Source organism: Anas platyrhynchos, chromosome 7 (assembly GCF_047663525.1).
Source record: "Anas platyrhynchos isolate ZD024472 breed Pekin duck chromosome 7, IASCAAS_PekinDuck_T2T, whole genome shotgun sequence".
Classification (NCBI taxonomy): Eukaryota; Metazoa; Chordata; class Aves; order Anseriformes; family Anatidae; genus Anas; species Anas platyrhynchos.
This window is the reverse complement of record NC_092593.1, coordinates 31,018,169-31,035,336: the sequence shown is the minus strand read 5'-3', so window position 1 is coordinate 31,035,336 and position 17,168 is coordinate 31,018,169. Positions and strand designations below refer to the sequence as shown.

General features: G+C 47.4%; 1 protein-coding gene across 12 annotated transcripts in view; it reads right to left on the bottom strand.

The window, feature by feature from the left end:
* Nucleotides 1–14,519, bottom strand: part of LRRFIP1 (LRR binding FLII interacting protein 1) — a 101,363-nt gene extending 86,844 nt beyond the window's left edge. For 3 of the 12 annotated variants that reach the window (XM_038182441.2, XM_072041241.1, XM_038182463.2), the window contains exon 1: nucleotides 14,252–14,519. In XM_038182441.2, coding sequence (XP_038038369.2) covers nucleotides 14,252–14,341 — 90 coding nt within the window. In that variant the 5' untranslated portion in view covers nucleotides 14,342–14,519. Of the gene's footprint in view, nucleotides 1–4,010; nucleotides 4,323–13,505; nucleotides 13,557–14,251 lie in introns of those variants that run through there. The other 9 variants (XM_038182445.2, XM_038182464.2, XM_038182466.2 and 6 more) reach the window with 6 other exon arrangements.
* Between the last annotated feature and the right edge of the window lie 2,649 nt (nucleotides 14,520–17,168).

Sequence of the window (17,168 nt, the reverse complement as noted above, 5' to 3'; positions counted from 1 at the left end):
AGGAACACTGAAAAGCGCTCAAGCAAAACAAATGCCGAGCACTCTGACATCTAACTGCTGAAGCATGTGATGGCATTGCCATGATTTTCTCCCATGCCCCTGAACTAGCCCATTTCTAAAATAAGCACAGCTTGACAAACTAAAAAGGCTTCTAGGAAGCTATAATTTTTTTTTATTTTTTATCTTGGGGTTTCATATTTATGTAGCATAATCTCAGTGCGTAAGCAAGCAAACAGGATGAGGAGATAAACCACCACAGTGTAACTGCATCGCTGCGCTCACGCTGCCTCCACCTTGCAGATTTTTTATTTCAGATAGACCTTTATGGCACTAGCTTGATTTCATTTTTCATTTTAAAACAAGCCTGTAGCTGGCAATGGCCAGTACAATTTTCTGAGGGTGTCCGGCTCCAATACAACATGAGAAAGGAAAGATCTGAAGGCAGCACATGTCCATTGAGAGGCACAACGTCACACAACGTAGCAGCATTATCAGCTCCTGAACGAGCCAAGGCCTCTCGGCATCCCCTTACGGAAGCAACACCCAGCAGTCAGAAACCTGCATGCAAATTATTCCTGCTCCTCGGAGATAAAAAGGTTGAATTCAGCAGAATTAAGACCAGCAGCTGATGAGTAAGAGCGCAGAAGCTGGCCAACAGCCATCACTTCAGGGAATAGAAATATTTATTGCAGACTCCCACCCAGCCTAAGTATTTGAACGCGTAATAAAAATAGGCCTAGCTTAAGAAGTATTGTGCAAGAAAAGTTATTTCAAATTAATGCTCAAGAGAACAGAAGGCTGTCAACAAGACCCGCTGCCTTCTCCAAACACAAATCCCACTCCTGTACTTTACAAGGTGTTCCCTGTACAGCTTGGTCACGCCGCAGACAAAACGTGCTGTGATGCTGCAGAGTTTGAAACTCAATCCATTTACACAACTGTCCCGGTTTGGCAGCGCTGGGATTAATATTACATCCCGTTACACCCAGCCTGCACTCCTGCTGTACAGCTGAAGCAAAAGCAGCAGTCTGACACAAAAAAGAGCATATAAGGATTGCACAACTATTGTAGTAGCCATTTCTAAAGCAAGAATGCAATTCAGCCTAGGGTATTAGGCATCTGGATTGCCCTTCTGTGCCATTCCACACTTTCCCTCTTTCCCCCAGTAACCATCCAGGAGCAAACCCGGGCTGAGCAATGTCTTGCTGCTCCTCAGATGGCATCCTGTCAAGCTCAGCACGTTGCAGAGCGTGCTAGGGGCAGCGTGTTGTTGCTATATATAACTGGCTATCTGGTGCACAGCCTGTCTGACATTGAAGGCAAGTTCTCCTGGGTGGAAAACATTTGTTTCATCCTCCTTTGGATTTACTTTTACTCGCAGCACAACCCAGAGGAACATGAGTGCTCGTAGGACAGAAATGCAAACGTGATCCAGGCTTTGGGAAGACTCATGACACTTACCACTTATACCTGACCATTTAATTGCTCTAAGTCAGTAAAAGCTTTCATAAAGCAAGCAACAGCATGGTAAAAGCAAAGAATTGAGCAGCGTGGAAAACAAACACTGCAGCAGCTGAAGTTATAACATGTTAGGTAGCTGCTGGCTCCAGCACCAGCCCTCCCCAGCTTCTGGGCTCTGTGGGGTCAACTCACCCTCTCCTGTGTCCCTGGGCCTTTTCCTTTGAGAAGCAACATACCTAAAAATGCACCCAAGAAACCTTCAGTAATAGAAGCATGGGGTTTTTAACCTACCTAGAAATAAATATGCCTAAGGTTTCCTCCCCCATCACCTAGCCATAACACAGCTACATGCGATGCGGTCTGTAGGAACCCACGGGCCTTACCCCAGATTGCTCTTGGATCTGCATGACTCCTGCATGGTATCTTCCTAATGAAATGACCATCATACAACCCTAATCCTTACCCCAGATTGTTCCTGGATCTGCACAACTGCTCCATGCCATCTCCTACAATGCTCAAGGTGCAAGTTCGGGGAATTTGGGGAAGTTTAGTGTCAAAAAACTCAGGTAAAAAAAAAAGTCTCTGTCCTGACCACACAGCACAGCATTTACTCATCAGGAGCTACACTGCATGTTTATTTAAAGAAAAACCATGACAGTGTTCCTTTCAGCCTTACTTTTCTGGATTGCATAATGGAATGCAGTATGGGTGACTGGTCAAAACCAGTCACCCATACTGCCTTAACAGTCAATATCTGTTTTTAAACTGTTAGGGTGTCAAAATTATTATTATTATTATCTGTACTAAGCACTTCCAACAACAGTTTTGATCCTCAATCCCACAGCTCACTGGCAGCAAGTCAAAAATCAGTGTGTTGGGACGCTCGACGTGAGCTTCTCACAGTAAGATAGATACGCAGAGTTTATCTCCAAAAACGTAACCTTTTTTTTCCTTAAAACACAGGATAATGCTATACAAACCATCAAAAAATGTGGATGCTTTACAGTGGCTTGTACATCCTTTTAAAAGAAAAACAAACAACAATGCAAGACAGCCTTGTGTTTATGCAAAAGTTTTGATATGGACTCAGCAGGACTTTGCTTTCCCAGCCGTGTATTTAAAAAACAAAACACAAAACCACTATTCTCCTTCCTTGTTTAAAAGCCTTTTTCCCTGGAAAGGGCTGACCTGAACTTCAGGGTATTAAAAAAGCCCTTTTCTATTTACAGTTCAGTACTTTAGGAAGTGGGAGTTCCAAACACAAACATTCAAGTACAGAGTCAGCTCAATCTTTGCTTACACAGCACCTGCAATAAATAAAGTGCCTGCAAACTACCCCAAATTAGTTCCTCACTCCTTCCAGGTGTACTGCCACGTTCTGGCACAGACTACTAACAACCAGTACTGTCTTTCATGCTACGTTCCTACCTGGCCCCAACCAAAAGAGAGACAAAACTGTATGGTTTTAACACGTAGCATTAACATTCAAACCTGGGGATGACCTCGGGAGCACCTTTCCTTGGGTGGAACGTCCTCATCCACAAGCAGATTTAATTAAATTTAGCTCGTTACCCTGATTAGAGTTAACAGAGCAACCTGGCAATAGACCATTTGAATGTGTTTACAATCTGTTTAGTCGGTCTACAGCACGCTGGTTCCATGCTGCAAGGCACTGTTTTTCATTACCTCTCCAAACACATCAGCTTCAGATTAAATTTTGAGAAGTACCTAGAGTCACTGTAAGGACTGGAGAGGATCAGAAGTACAGTACAGCAATTACAGGAAGGGATCTGCAAGAGATACCACCAGAAGAGTCTCATTTTAGCTTTTTTTTATACACACACACATATACACACAAGAGGACTGCAAAAACTGTCATGTTTCCATGCCCCCCACTACTTTGTGAGCTCTGTTACATGTGCAAAGAAGTTTTGGGGGACAGTTGCACTCAATTCTTCAACCATTAACACCTTCAACCCTGCAGTGCGACCTGCAGCCTTTTGCTTACCTTCTATATCCCCAAGGTAATATCCGAGCTGCAGGCTACCTGGATTCTGCTGGCAGGGCATGGGCTGAAATTCCTGATTTGCAGCATCAAGCAGAGAAACGCCAAGAACTGCTTGTGCAAACCTGACTTCAGGGAAACGCTGATATCTGGAGAAACCACCTCAACAAAGCCTGGTGAAATTGCTTTTTCACATTGGTGCAGCTGTATTCTAGCAGAGGAGAAGGTCCCCCTGCTACACCCCGTACCAGATTTACCAGATTTTTTTTTTTTACCAGATTTTCCATCCTTTCAACAATAACACTGAACGTCATGCATGCAGTCGCAGCGCTCTAACCATGGCTCCTATGGACAACAGCCAACTTCCATGCTGAGTTCGCAGAAAAGCCACGGAGAAGAAATTTCAGAGAAAACATTTCAAAAATTCACGCTTCCAGCAATTCTAAACAGACTTGTGAAAAAAAATATATTAAAAGAAATTACACTATCCTCTCTCTCACCATTACAGCTCATTAATTTCTTTTAATCTGCAAGGGGCTCTTACCTGGTCAGCAGATAGGAATCACCCTCTCGTTTGCTATCGTTTCACGATCCATTCCCTCGCGTTAAGAAAAATTCCATCAGGGAGCCAGGACATGTCAAGACAACTTGCACCGAGCGAGATGGCGCTCAACAACCCAGCGGCTCCGATTAAAGCCGAAAAACCAGCCTTGTTTAAGAAATGATTGGACAGCTTTTGCGTGGGGGTGGGAAAGGATTACTGGAGCCAAACTGGGTCTGAGCTACGCTGGATTACCTGACGAGCCTGCATCCTAACAGACACAGGGAACCAGGGGACTGCAGGCACTGCTGGGGGATGCAAACGGCCTTCGTGGTTTTTTTGGTGCTATTCCTGAAATCCAGGCATGCCACTTGGGATATGCTGAAGGCACTGCCAACAGCACGGAGGTGCAGCCCTGCCCAGGCCCTGGGCATTACCCCAGCAGATGGGACTGCAGTTGGATCCCCTGTCTTGCAGTCTCAGAGATCATGTCACTGAGTTTAATGTGGAGAACAGCTGGTTTAGGAAACTGGCACGCAACACCAAGCGTTGTGAGAGTGGGATAGACCTGCAGCAAAGGATCAGCCCTTGGGAACCACGTTCTAGTAGAGGAAATTACAACAAAAGCCCAGTACCTTACAGTTCCCTACCGGCTTCTGAGGTGTGCTAAGTAACCTTCGAAGTGCTGCAGGTAAGGTTTTTGCACCTGATCCTTCCGTTCACAGACCCACTGATCTTCATTGCCTCCATTTGCAGATTCCTCCATTAGATGGTAACGGATTCTGGGCTACCAGGTGCCTCTCTGCTAGCAGAGACAATTTCCAGGCTGTCTGGCGGTGTGTGCTTATTCCATCGGTGATATAAAAGCACCTCCCCAGCACACAGAGAACCTTTCTTTGCTTGCTCTAATAAGGTTGCTCGTTTTTTTCCCAGGGTAATTAGACAAGAATGCACAAATATTACTAAAAACACTGTGTAGCCACTTAAACACACTCTCCATCTAGCAACATCATCCCTTGTATCCACATACAAGTGCTCTGTTTCCCAGAGCCCCTAGATTCCTCCACAGTTCATGGAAAGGTTAGGTCACATCTCTGCTTCAATGCACTCACTGCACGTCGGGACAGATTTAAATTTCATATCTAATAGACAATGGAATAGCACGACCCTTGGGTATCACAAGAACGTCCCAAAAGCCCACTCCAATTTTCAACAGATGCTGATTCAATGTATTTGTCAACATAAATCCTCTCAGAGCTCAGCAACACGTCCAGCAAGGCAAGAAGTCAAGCCCAGCACACACACATCTCGTATGGGAGAGCGGACATTTTAAAGAGAGCAGTGGATGGGAAATGCACAGCAGTGCAATAGGGCTGGCTGCAGCCCATCCGAATTTAAACAGACATTTCCTGGAAGCACATAAAGTTAGTTTTACTATTTTCCTAGCGGCAACTGCAAGGACTTTGAGTTTGCAATCAGAAAGAAACAACAAGTGATTACACAGACATAATAAAAACAAAACAAAACAAACAAAACAGAAAGCCACTATCTGTTATTATCTGTAACCAGCAAGAGCAAATATTTCACATTTCCCATTGAAGACTGCAGTACTTGGGCACCAGTGTAAGCAGCCCTATCTTAACCATGCTTTCAAAGAGAATCTGAAGTGATGTGTGTTTTAAAAAGGAAGGGAAAAATGTAGGGACTTCAGTCCCCTGACAGAGCCTGGGGACCTTTCTGTGCACGAAGCACACCGAGAGCCTTTCCTTACGCTCCTGGCATCCCAGGATGCCAGCTGATAAACTCTCCATAATTAGAAGAGCCAAGTGGGGATGTCTGAAATCCATCTGGCCTGAGGGAGCCTGACCCAGCTCTCAGGGTGCCAGATACTCCTGGATTCCGTTTCTGTCTGCTCGATGACGCTGGCCAATGCAGACAGGAGGGACAGACTCATCTAAACTTAGTATTCAAATGTGGGGATTAAAGAAAGCATATTTTGAGATGTAGGAAGTACTCAAAAGAGGAAGGCAAAGAAAAAAATAAATATTCAATTTAAATCAGAGACTGGTGAAAGGGAAGGTCAGCAGCGTGTAAGAGCAGAGACCATGAGGGAAGCAGTGCTGTTCCTACAATTTCTTTGTCTGTGCAGAAATCTGGACTGAAGGCATCTGCAGGACCACGAGTACAACCTGCCATGAGTCACCAGCGAGACCACTCACGACAGAGGCAGTATCACTTCGTCACAGGCAACACTAAAAGCCAAGTCAGCAGCCAATCAGCCAAACCAGCAGAGGCACGAATGGGCTGCTTCTGTGGAAGTCGCTTTCAGTAAGCTGGGAACATCCTCGGTCTCCTTTCTGGGAAAGATAAATCAATGACAAGTGACATGAAAAAACTGCAGGCTGCAACTTTTATGGTGGGGAAAAACCCAGCCCTCGGAGCCTATTTTGGAGGAAGACAGAAGTAATTGGTGACTCTGTCCCACTTGTTTCTTTGGCAGGAGCTTGTATTCAAACTCTCTAGTCTCATTCACAGAAAACATCAACCTTCTGACAGCCGAGGAAAGCAAATTGCTGCTCTGAAATCCTAACTGTTGTTTTTGCATTTCTTCACACGCCAACAATAACAAGCACTGCCCTGCCTAATTGCCAGGTATCAAAAATAGGAGCACAGAGGTGGTGATGCACCTGGCAATTTTGGTTTACCAAAGGCTCTGATTTCTTGTACAACAACATAATACAAAAATAAAATCTAAATATTTTTCTTTCAAGAGTACAGCTCACGAAGCATCCAAGAACTAGAATCCAACCTGAGTTTTTGCAATTATGCTGTCAAGATGAAGCTGTCTCACAAAAGAAATGTTCACCTTGCACACAACAGCAGTGTTGGAAGGAGAACAGAGCTGTGAACAAAGCAGCCAGGAGCTAGAAGCATCAGCGAACGACCAGGCGTCCTCACCACATCCAAGCCTGGAACGCAGCTCGGATTTGGCACCGGCTGATCACTTTCTCTATCCGCTGTCTGCAGCTCAACTCTCAAAAGCTGCGGTAGTGTTTAGGTGGATAAAACACAGCCCGGGCCAAGCAGCTGGCACGTGGGCTGCAGCCACGCAGAAGAGCAAAGCAGATTAAAAGTATTGCTCAGAGTTGTGCCAGTTATATGCAATTAAACACAGCACCCCAAACACATCGTTCCCTAACCCAGTTCTGCTAGTTTTCCACTCTTCACGGCTGGCAGTAAAACCTTTGAAAAATGTTGGATTTTAAAGAGAGAACCCTGCCCAAAGAACACGTCCCTAAAGTGGCAGCACACACTGCCTCGGAAATTCAATTACAGGAAAAGGTGACGCAGCTGGGGGACTGAAGGAGCAGAGCAGGACTGTAGGCTCAAGCGCAACTCACACCTACCGTGGGGCACAGCTCGTTGCACCAGGGGTATGCTCCCTTCTGCCAGCAGATTGGTTTAAGCATACATCCGTGTCCCAAAACACGCAGCCGCCAGCGCTGCAAGTAATCAGAGCTATCTTCTCCTCTGGGGACACCCAAAACTCAGCTGGTGAGGCCATGAAGGTGCTCGCAGCCCTGCTCGTTGGGAAATAAACCCCCCAGCCTTGCCCTTCACGCCTTGAGACATGGACAGTTTCAAACGATTACTGTGATTAGAGGTAGGTCACATTCCTATCCATCTGGAAGTATTACTTCTGTGCTTTCCCGGTATCTGAATACTGGAATTCGGTACCTTCTCTGTAGCCTCCAAAAATCAGGAGGTTTTAAAAGACCTGAGCAGAATGCATACGTGTTCATAACAGGACACTGTCACACAGCCTTTCACGATCATCTCCATTGAAGGCCGTTTCCACACTGCACGCACTGCATGGCAAGACGTTCAGCTCTTCCTAGGGCAATTAAACACCTTCAAATTACCAACAGTGAAGTACAGCCATGTAAGTGTTTATTATGCCATGCCAAGCTTCAATTTCAGCAAGTAAAGCTTCAAAAAGCGGCCTTTGAGAGTTTCCTTGCATTTCTTGCCTCTTATCAACAAGCACGGGTGGCTCTCCATCCTCAGAGCACCTGCAAGTACTGATGTTATGATAGGGACTGATGTAACGCTCTCATTTCTGCGAGCAGGCCAGTTCTTTTTCCAGCTTTAAAGAGAAAGTTCTCCAGCCTACTTTTTGTTCCCTACCTAAAACATCGTGAAGGAGAAGAGAGTACCTTGGGAGCTGATGTCACAGCCTTCTTTCTACACAACACACTCCAGCACTTCCCTCGCCTGCACCGTGTGAGGGAAGCCCAGACAACGTTGCCACTTCTCCGCTACGCACAAGGCCAGCGATTCATCTCCAGCAGGTTCAGACCCACGAGCAAGTGCACGGGATTAACACCAGCAGCAGAGAGCTCCGGGATGAAATGCCAGTGTAATTATGCCCGCTTTCCTTTCTCAGAAGCCTCTCCTGTATGTAAAAGCTCTCAAAGCTACCTCATGACTATCTGAAGGAAAATTTGGCTTACTGCAACGCCCCCCACCCCATTCCATTCCAGCAGGGAACTTCTCCCCCAAAAAGTATTTTCACAGAAGCGAGACAACAGCTGGTATTTTGGGGCTGCTATTTTAAGGTTTGCCCGTGAGTGCTTACATCCAGCTAGACAGATTCGCTGCTCGGGCAACCTGCTGACTTGACAGGAGGGACAAATACCTTGCTCCACAAGCCTGAAATGCCACACGGATTATGCTCCTCACAACCAAATGAGGAAAGAAAACCCGAATAGCGTTAAAAGCACTGCAAGTGTGCTTCAGCTCCAACATTATTCAGCGACCAGCCTGGAAAAGACACCCATCTAGAAGAGGCAGTGATTAGTACCACATCCTGCGGACCAGCTCAGCACCTGGGCTTGCAAAGAAGAAGGCTGGGCTCCCCGTGCTGTTAATCCTAACAGCAGCCTCAGGCCCGCCTGAAATAGGAATCGTGGTTCCTACACAGCTGTTTCCTTGGCCGGTGAGGGAACAGCTGAGGAGGCCAGGCCAGGCCCAGGCACACAAACAGACAACCAGTTATTTAACGCCGCAACAGGCGGATTGCGAGCCGGGACGCAGGCTACAAGCACCCATTTAACTGAAATGGGATGGTCTTAACAGTTGTGTCTCGCCTCTTAAACCATCCATAGCTGCTCCTTCACTTATTTCCTTCGGGAAGGATTATAGGAAAAAGGCACTGGCTTTATGTAATGCTTTCTGGCTACGCAGCCAATAAACGGCACATTCAATGAAGAGCGTATTTGCTACATAGAACGGTCTTAGCTTTGGAACACTTCTCCGTAGCTTACTGGCAAGCATTTGCTACAAAGGCCTCCATCCCTCCTATATTTAGGTCAGCTGGGCTCAGGCCCAAGCCCTCCAAGAGCATCCCTTGCCTTCACAATTTCTATTCTAGCAACAGCCCTACAGCCAGACATGCTTCTTCAGATCAGCTGCTCGCACACAGCAACACTGCCACAAAGGCAGGCAGCAACGAAACTCAGAAGTTGGTCAGGTACAAGTACCTGGTGTACCATAAAGCAGCCTGGTTCTAAGGACTGAACTACTTATCTGGCTCACAAAAGCCTTTGTGCACCTCCTAAATGCCAAGGGCTGCTCAGAAAAGTTCCCCCATCATACAAAGGAGGTGCCCAGCCCTTAGCTGGCACTACCTAGCACACCCTTAGGGAACGCTCTGGTCTGGGCAACAGCTCGCTGAGGTTTGCGTGGCTTGTGCTCCCCATGTACGTGTCCAGGCTGCTTGCTTCAGCTTCAACATTCAGCAAAGGGTTTCTGTGTGTAAACCAGAGTTAAATTAGCACCTCGGTTTCAAAGCCAGGCCTTTATGTTCTACGGACAATTATCACAGCTTCTCTTCACTTGTCCTGCAAGTCCGAGTTAGGCTTCTGGAGTTGCTTGGTGCCTTCTCATTGCACCCAGTAGGGCAGGCTGGTCAGCTTCGCCTGTATTTCATGTCATTCCTCATCAGCTACACTTTCTGCTCCTTCACAGGGGCATAACATCACCATTTTTCAATCACTGAGAATGCAAATCAACGCTCAAACTAAGAACTTCAATGAAACAATCAGAACTATGATTCAAATGTTGCCAGTTACTTAAAAAGTGTATATATACACACACACAAATATAGGTGACAGTTCTTGAATACTGCAAGTAACATACAGTGCACAAATCGTGAAGCACACCTCATAATATTACCTTTTAACAGGAAAAAAAAATCAAATTATATTAGTCAGATCAATAACTTTTCAAATTAATTACCAGTTAAAGAGTTCTCCTTTGTAAATCGCTCAATGAAAGAGAAGGTTTTTAGCACAGAGATGACAGCCAGGATTGTTCTGAGGAGTACAACACATCTGTACACAAGACATCAGGAAAGCAATGTTTAAATTACTTTCCTAATAAGAACAAGAAGTTTGCCCTGACCTTGCTTTCCTCGTTCAAGAAAACAGAAGACAGTAATTAATATTATCTGCCTACAGGAAAAATCTTATTTATGTAGACAGCAGCTCTCATTGTATTTGCAAAATTCCTTCTGCTCACAGAGCACTTCACCATTACAGTAGCAGGCTGGAATTTAGGAAGAGATACTCCCCTAGAAATGATGTCCCAAGTGATCATGCCAAACCCATTCAAAAAGGAGGGAAAAGGCTGGAAACCAGTCCCTGTAAGGTTTACAAGCCCAGGGGTAGCTGCCTTTCCAAAACACACGTACACCAGCCCGAGAGAACAGATAGATGCCTGCACAGCGTGCGCACGCAGCTCCTGCTGGCACGGACCTCGAGGAGTATCAAACTGCTAGATTTTGCAAACACTGCTGGCATGTATTCACGGAGAGGAATAAAATAGCCCAAAAGTTTCCATTGACCTAAACACAGAATAATCTACTGGCGTCAACACGAGTCTGAAAGCAGAGAAGCCTGTCATTGATCAGCTCCGCTCTCATCTGCAGGAGCTGACAGCCAGCAAGCATAACCTCAGCAACAGCAGCTAGGTGTACGAACAGCAACCCCTGAGCAGCAGTTCGCTGTGTCCATCTGAAACTCACAACGCCAGGTTCCTTGATTTCACCTTACTAACATAATTGCCAGTCATTTAATTGCAAGTCCAGCTCAGCAGCTGGATTTATTGGTGTGGCAGCGCTCTTACCTGACGGACAAGGTGATGTACGGCAGCGCTGCCTTCCCCTCTGCTCTGAGCACGTCTAGACAAGGTGATAAGCCACCTACAGCTGAGCCAGTTCAGAAATCCCCCCAAACATTTTAATCTGAACACTACTGCTAAAAGCCTGTCACTACAGCACGCTTCACTTTTACAATTTCCTTCCGCTCACTTACAGTTGCTTCCTCTTAGCGCTGTTCTTACATCCTGCGGAGGCGAGGGCTGCCTTCTTCCCTGCACAAAGCTCTCTTTTGGTCCGTGCGAGACTGCACCTACGGCAAGATGGCCCATTTGCAAGCTCAAATCAAACAGCCAGCTTATACTTCAAACAGCAGGAGGTTAAGTCCTTACAAGCCTTAGTAGCTCCTTAAATGCAGTACAGTAAAATCCCCCTACGTGCGTGTGGTACAGTCAGAACTATCTTTTCTGTTTTTTTTTGTTTTTTTTTTTTGTTTTTTTTTTTTGATATGTTCTGACAATAACAAAATACAACTGGAAACTGTCAAAGCAGCACTAACACCCCAGAGGAAAAACAGACGAGAGAGACGATGCGCACACTTCAGCTTGCTCTCAGAAGTAGTTTTACCACGGGATCTCTATGTATAAATCTGGTTTGGACCCCCTTTTAGACTCCCATCTGAACACGCCAGCATTTGTGAGTACCTGCGGCTCCTAGGTGAAAAAGAAAAGAGTAAAAACCTACACAAGAAGTATGTCTACATGTAAGCTTTGCCTAAAAAGCTGTGAGGAAGGCTGGAAGAGATGAAGACTCAATAAGCCTTGCAAACTTCTCAACACTCAGCATCTTTATTAGGAGGAGATGAAAGGCTTACTTTACATTTTCAAGAGTTCTTAGCATTGTACAGATGGATGCAGCCGGGCCTCCCTGTGTGAAGAGCAGGCAGTTAAACAAAACCATGATAAGGGCATAAAACCTAAAGAGTGAGTAATGCAAGGAGTTAAAACAATATGGGAAAATGCTGAACCTTGAACTTTTCAGTTCAGTTTTAGCACTCAAGGGAGAAGATAAAAGGCACGCTTGCGGAGGAGTTTTCAAATAGGGTTGTCCCTTACCCCGTGCTCAGAGAAAACAAACAACACCCTAAGTGTCAAACCTCTTCGTGATACAGCAAAGAACAATATGGCAAGCTAAAGTAAAGTGGGAGAGAGCCAAGGAAAGTGGGAGAGAGCCATGAAGTAGAAAAGAACAACCTAGGCCTCTTGTTACACATTTCTGTTTTGCTCAGAGGACAGTGGCCAGGACACAGTTGTGGAATTTAAGCCCTCATCCTCAAGTCATTCCCAGGATGTTATCATGACTCAAGCTCCAGCAGACAGCGCAGTCATCCTTACGTGCTATCTCACGTGCGGACACAAGGCGTTCCTGTCCTCCCACCTCAAACTACCTCCGCAGGAGCTTTCCATTCCCAGCACCGCTCAAAGAGCCTCTTCTTGTCATACAGAAGAGCATTTTCTCATCATACTGAGGCACATCTGACTTCTGTTAATGTACCATCTAAATCACTCACAGAGAAGTTAACATAGCACATATTCCAAAGACGCTACAAACAGCTCAAGAACAGCAGAGACATCCCAGATCAAAACTGCCCTTAGAGGCTGAATCTGAGAAGCATGACGTTAAAAGTAACTCAATCTACCAGCAAATTATCACTCAAATTTATAAGTCTGCCTTCTACCTCCCTATCCAAAGTTTATAAGCCTGCCTTCTACCTCCGTACCCATCAGCAGCACACTGCCCTACAGCAACTGAGCTTCAGGAAAGGACACCAGAAGAGCCTAATTGGCGTCGGAGGGTTTTATCTGGCTGAGGTCATGCCTTCAGCCAACCCACCCAAATCAGACAGGTGTTGGCAGAAAGGGGAGCAGAGGCAGGGAACAGGACAGCCACCTTTAGCAGCAGCCAGCTTGGACACAGCGAGGAGCAGAACCACAGGGCTGTGGGGCCAGGCTCGAGCCTGGGTTGCCAGCCTCCTTTTTGGGAGATTACCGGAGGAAGGACGCAAAAGAGTCCGCATAAACATAAAGCCAAATTCACACCACATTTGCCATTGATCCCATGCAGCTGTACGCGATCAGTACGAATTAGCTGGTAGGAACAAGGCAGTCATCAGCTGTTCTTAACTGTTTAAAGTCACATCAAGCCCAAAGATGCAATGTCTGATGAACCGCATGCCTAACTCGTTACATATAAACATATGCAAGCCAGTTTCCAAGTAGATTTATGCCTGCAAACACCATTCTGCTGTCTTTTGGTGTACATTTTGTTCTTATACGTACCTCCAGGAAAAAGGAGCGTTCCTGGTTCTCAGTCATTAATACCAAGCCCACCGCAGCAGACAATTTTTGCTCAGCGAAGAGGCCGGACTACGTACAGCAGGGCTCCTGCCCGGGCTGGCACGACGCAGTGTTTCCCTCACGTATAAACACCCTAAGTGCTTCAGGCTTAAGTGGAGCCCTCGGATCATAAATAGCCCCACACCGCTGCAATTAACGTTACCTTTTACTTAGCGTTTAATGACTTTGCCCTTGAACATCCAGGCCGGCTGACGGCCCCAGAAGCAGGCGGTGCTGGCGGGGTGTCTGGGGCTGCTTTGGGTGAGGATGTGGGGACACAAAGCGGTGCCACCACCACTGCCACCGCCGCCACCACCGCCGCCACCACCACCACACGCATCCCAGGCTGTGGTGCTGCTCCAGGGAAGGGCGCTCAGCTTCCCGAAAGCCACCGCTGCCGGACGCTGCTCGCACAAAAGAAACCCAGCTTTGCCCCCCGGGGGTTGTGGCTGAGGCGGAGAAGCGCAAATAATGGTGTTTGAGGGTTATTTTTGCGTGTGTGCTTTTTGTCTTTGAGGGGCTGCGCCTCGCACCTGTGAGGGGATGAGGAGGGGGGTGGCCGTTACGGCCGTTAGAGCCGGGGGGGCTGCTCGTGGGCGGCCGTTGGGAGCCCTGAGGAGGATGAGGAGGAGGCAGAGGATGAGGATGATGAGGAGGGAGGGGATGAAGGACACGGGGGTGCCGCTCACCTCACGGGCGATCTGGTTGAGCGCGTCGTCCTCCGCCGTCAGGCGCTCCCGGTTCGGCAGCCGCTTCCTGCCGGCTCCCTGCGTCCCCATGGCGGGGTGGGGAGGATGGGATCCGGAGGGGATCGGGTCCGAGGGGATCGAGGGGGGGATCGGCTCCGGGAGGATCGGGTGGGAGCCGCCCCGCGCCCCCCCGACTCCTGCCTCAGCCGCCCGCCCGCCCCAGCAGCCCGACACACAGCGCCCCCGCCCCGCGCATGCGCCGCCGGCTCCGGCCGGGAGGGGCTTGGGGAGAGGGGTTTTGGGGTCAGGGTTTTGGGGATTTGGGGTGAGGGGTTTGGGGTTTTGCGGTTTGGGGTTCTGGGGTGAGGGGTCTGGGGGTTTTCACGTGAGGCGTGTGGGGTGTGGCGTGAGGGATTTGAGGTTTTGAGGAGAGGAGTTGGGGTTTGGGGCTTTTGGGGTTCGGGGTTCAGGGTTTGGGGTTTTGTACCGTGGGTTGGTGGATGTGGTTAATTCCGCCAAGCTGCCATCATCGAGCAGCTCGGTGCTTAGCCGAGGTGAAGTAACTGGCGCTGACAAGGAGCCAGTGATCTCCAGGATTCCTGTCACAGCTCTTGTACCACTGTTCATACCCCGAGTACATCCCCTCGTACCGCTGTTCTGACCCCAAATACATCCCCTTGTACCGCAGTTTTGACCCCAAATACATCCCCTCATACCACTGTTCTGACCCCAAATACGTCCCCTCATACCGCTGTTCTGACCCCAAATACATCCCCTCGTACCCCTGTTCTGGCCCCAAATACATCCCCTTGTACCGCTGTCCTGACCCCAAATACGTCCCCTCGTACCGCCGTTTTGACCCCAAATACACCCCCTTGTACCGCTGTTCTGACCCACCCAGCAGGGATGCCACCCACCAGATCAGGTTGGCCAAAGCCCCATCAACCTTGGCCTTGAACACCTCCAGGAACGGGGTGCCCACAGCTTCTCTGAGTGAAAAATTTCTTCCTAACTTCTAAGCCAAATCCCTCTCTCTCTAAATCCAGCCCCCGGATAAATCTTAGAAAGGGGAGGAAAACAGCCAAAGCTCAGGGCAACTCTAAATTACAGATCAGACCTGTTCTAAAATCAGAAATCACCACAGCATCACTACCCACAGGTTTCTGGGTTAGCTGACCAGATCTGTCAGCCCATGCACACCCAAAGCCAACGCTTATCTGGAAGTTTTCATGTATGACGATGGGGATTTGGGTCATTTCTGCAGAAGACTGATCCTCGAATTCAAAACTGTGTCAAGCGGTTTAATATATCACCCCTTCCCACGAGGGCATTTATCAGGACATAAAGCAACCGGTTGCTGCTTCACAAAAAAAAACCAACAAAACTAGTTCTAGCAGAATCCCTTTCCCCAGATGGGTATAAATGCCCTCCATGCAATCCAGGCTACCGGGCTTCTGGTTCTCCAGAAACTACTTAATTGTCACTTGCTGCTTTTTATACCAGTGACATCAAGGTGACTATTTATAGCCGGTGCCTGTGCCGAATCCATTGTCTTCATTCCTCGGCAGGGCAATGCCTGCAGGGCCCCAAGTGAAACGCGATGGGACAAACTTAGCAAGGAATCACGCAGACCTTTGGTGGACAGCTGTCGACATTACTTTCTCGGAAACGCTGCGTCTTGTTTGTTTTCCTTTTTTTTTTTTGTAGACAATTTGGGCTGTGTGTGAGCTCACAGCTCATCTCAAAGTTGTTTGGGGATCCATCGTTCTTCTGATGACTCAGTAGCACGGACCAATGCTGTTTCTTGTGCCTGGGACTATTTATCTCTGCAAGAAATAAACGACTTTTTGTCAGCAGAAGCAGCTACGTCAGTCCCCTACTTTGCTTGGGCACTGAAAACAAGGGTGCCACATCCCCAGATTAGGAGTCACATCTACTCTGACTCCACACAAGTGGAGACAAAAGCACAGGCTCTGCAAGGCTGTGCAGGGGCTTTAATAGTGATCTGGCTTTGTGGGTAAAGCCTCACTGTGACTGGTTTTCCTAGATATCGCACAGGCTTCCCTCCTTCAGCCACCTTCACACACCAACCTCACCTCGCAGAGGCCTTGCTTAGCCCTATCAGGCTGTGCATAGCTTGTTCCCTGAGCCCTTATCCTTGAATTTGCCCCTGCCCTTTGAGGAATTCTGGCTAAAGGCACAGGGCAGTGCCTTATTTTTAGGCCCGTGTTACCCAGGGATTTCAGCCACCTGTGTGGCTGCATCACTGTTATCCACGCGAGGAATTTCCAGTTCAGCCGTGCAGGAAGATTTGCATTCGTGCCTTACTGGCTGGAAGCCTTGCAGAGATTAGGCCTTACAGCCAAGCTGAAGCTTGCGCGGGGCAGATTTATGTCTGAAAACCTGCCATTGAGAGAGCTTTCTAAAGAAAAAAAAAATAATAGAGTACTTGGAAGAGAAGTTACTGAGTGTCTGCAGTCAGAACTCAAATCACACATGCACTGCAGCCTAAGGAATCCTTTTTGCTCGCATTCCAGACACTTACAGTAATTTCTTCTTTTAATACAGTCAAAATAAGCTGTCTCGTTGTAAAGACACTATACATACAGAATTTGTCCAAATAAATATGAAGTAATGATTCAAATACATTAGTTTTGGCTACACTGTGAAGTGCATTGACTGCCGCTGCAAATTAAATACTGAAACACACATTTCTTATTTTAACAAGCAACGTGAAGTCGAGGCTCATTTTGTCTGAGAGCCATAACTGTGATTAATGATACTCAGACAAGCCTGAGTATCCCATGCCAGTTTCAAAGGGCTCTATTTTAAGAGCATAATACGTACCTCGTTCTCCAATATCCTGCGTACAAGGGGGCCATTTCATGCAGAGTACATCCCAAAGACACAATTTTCC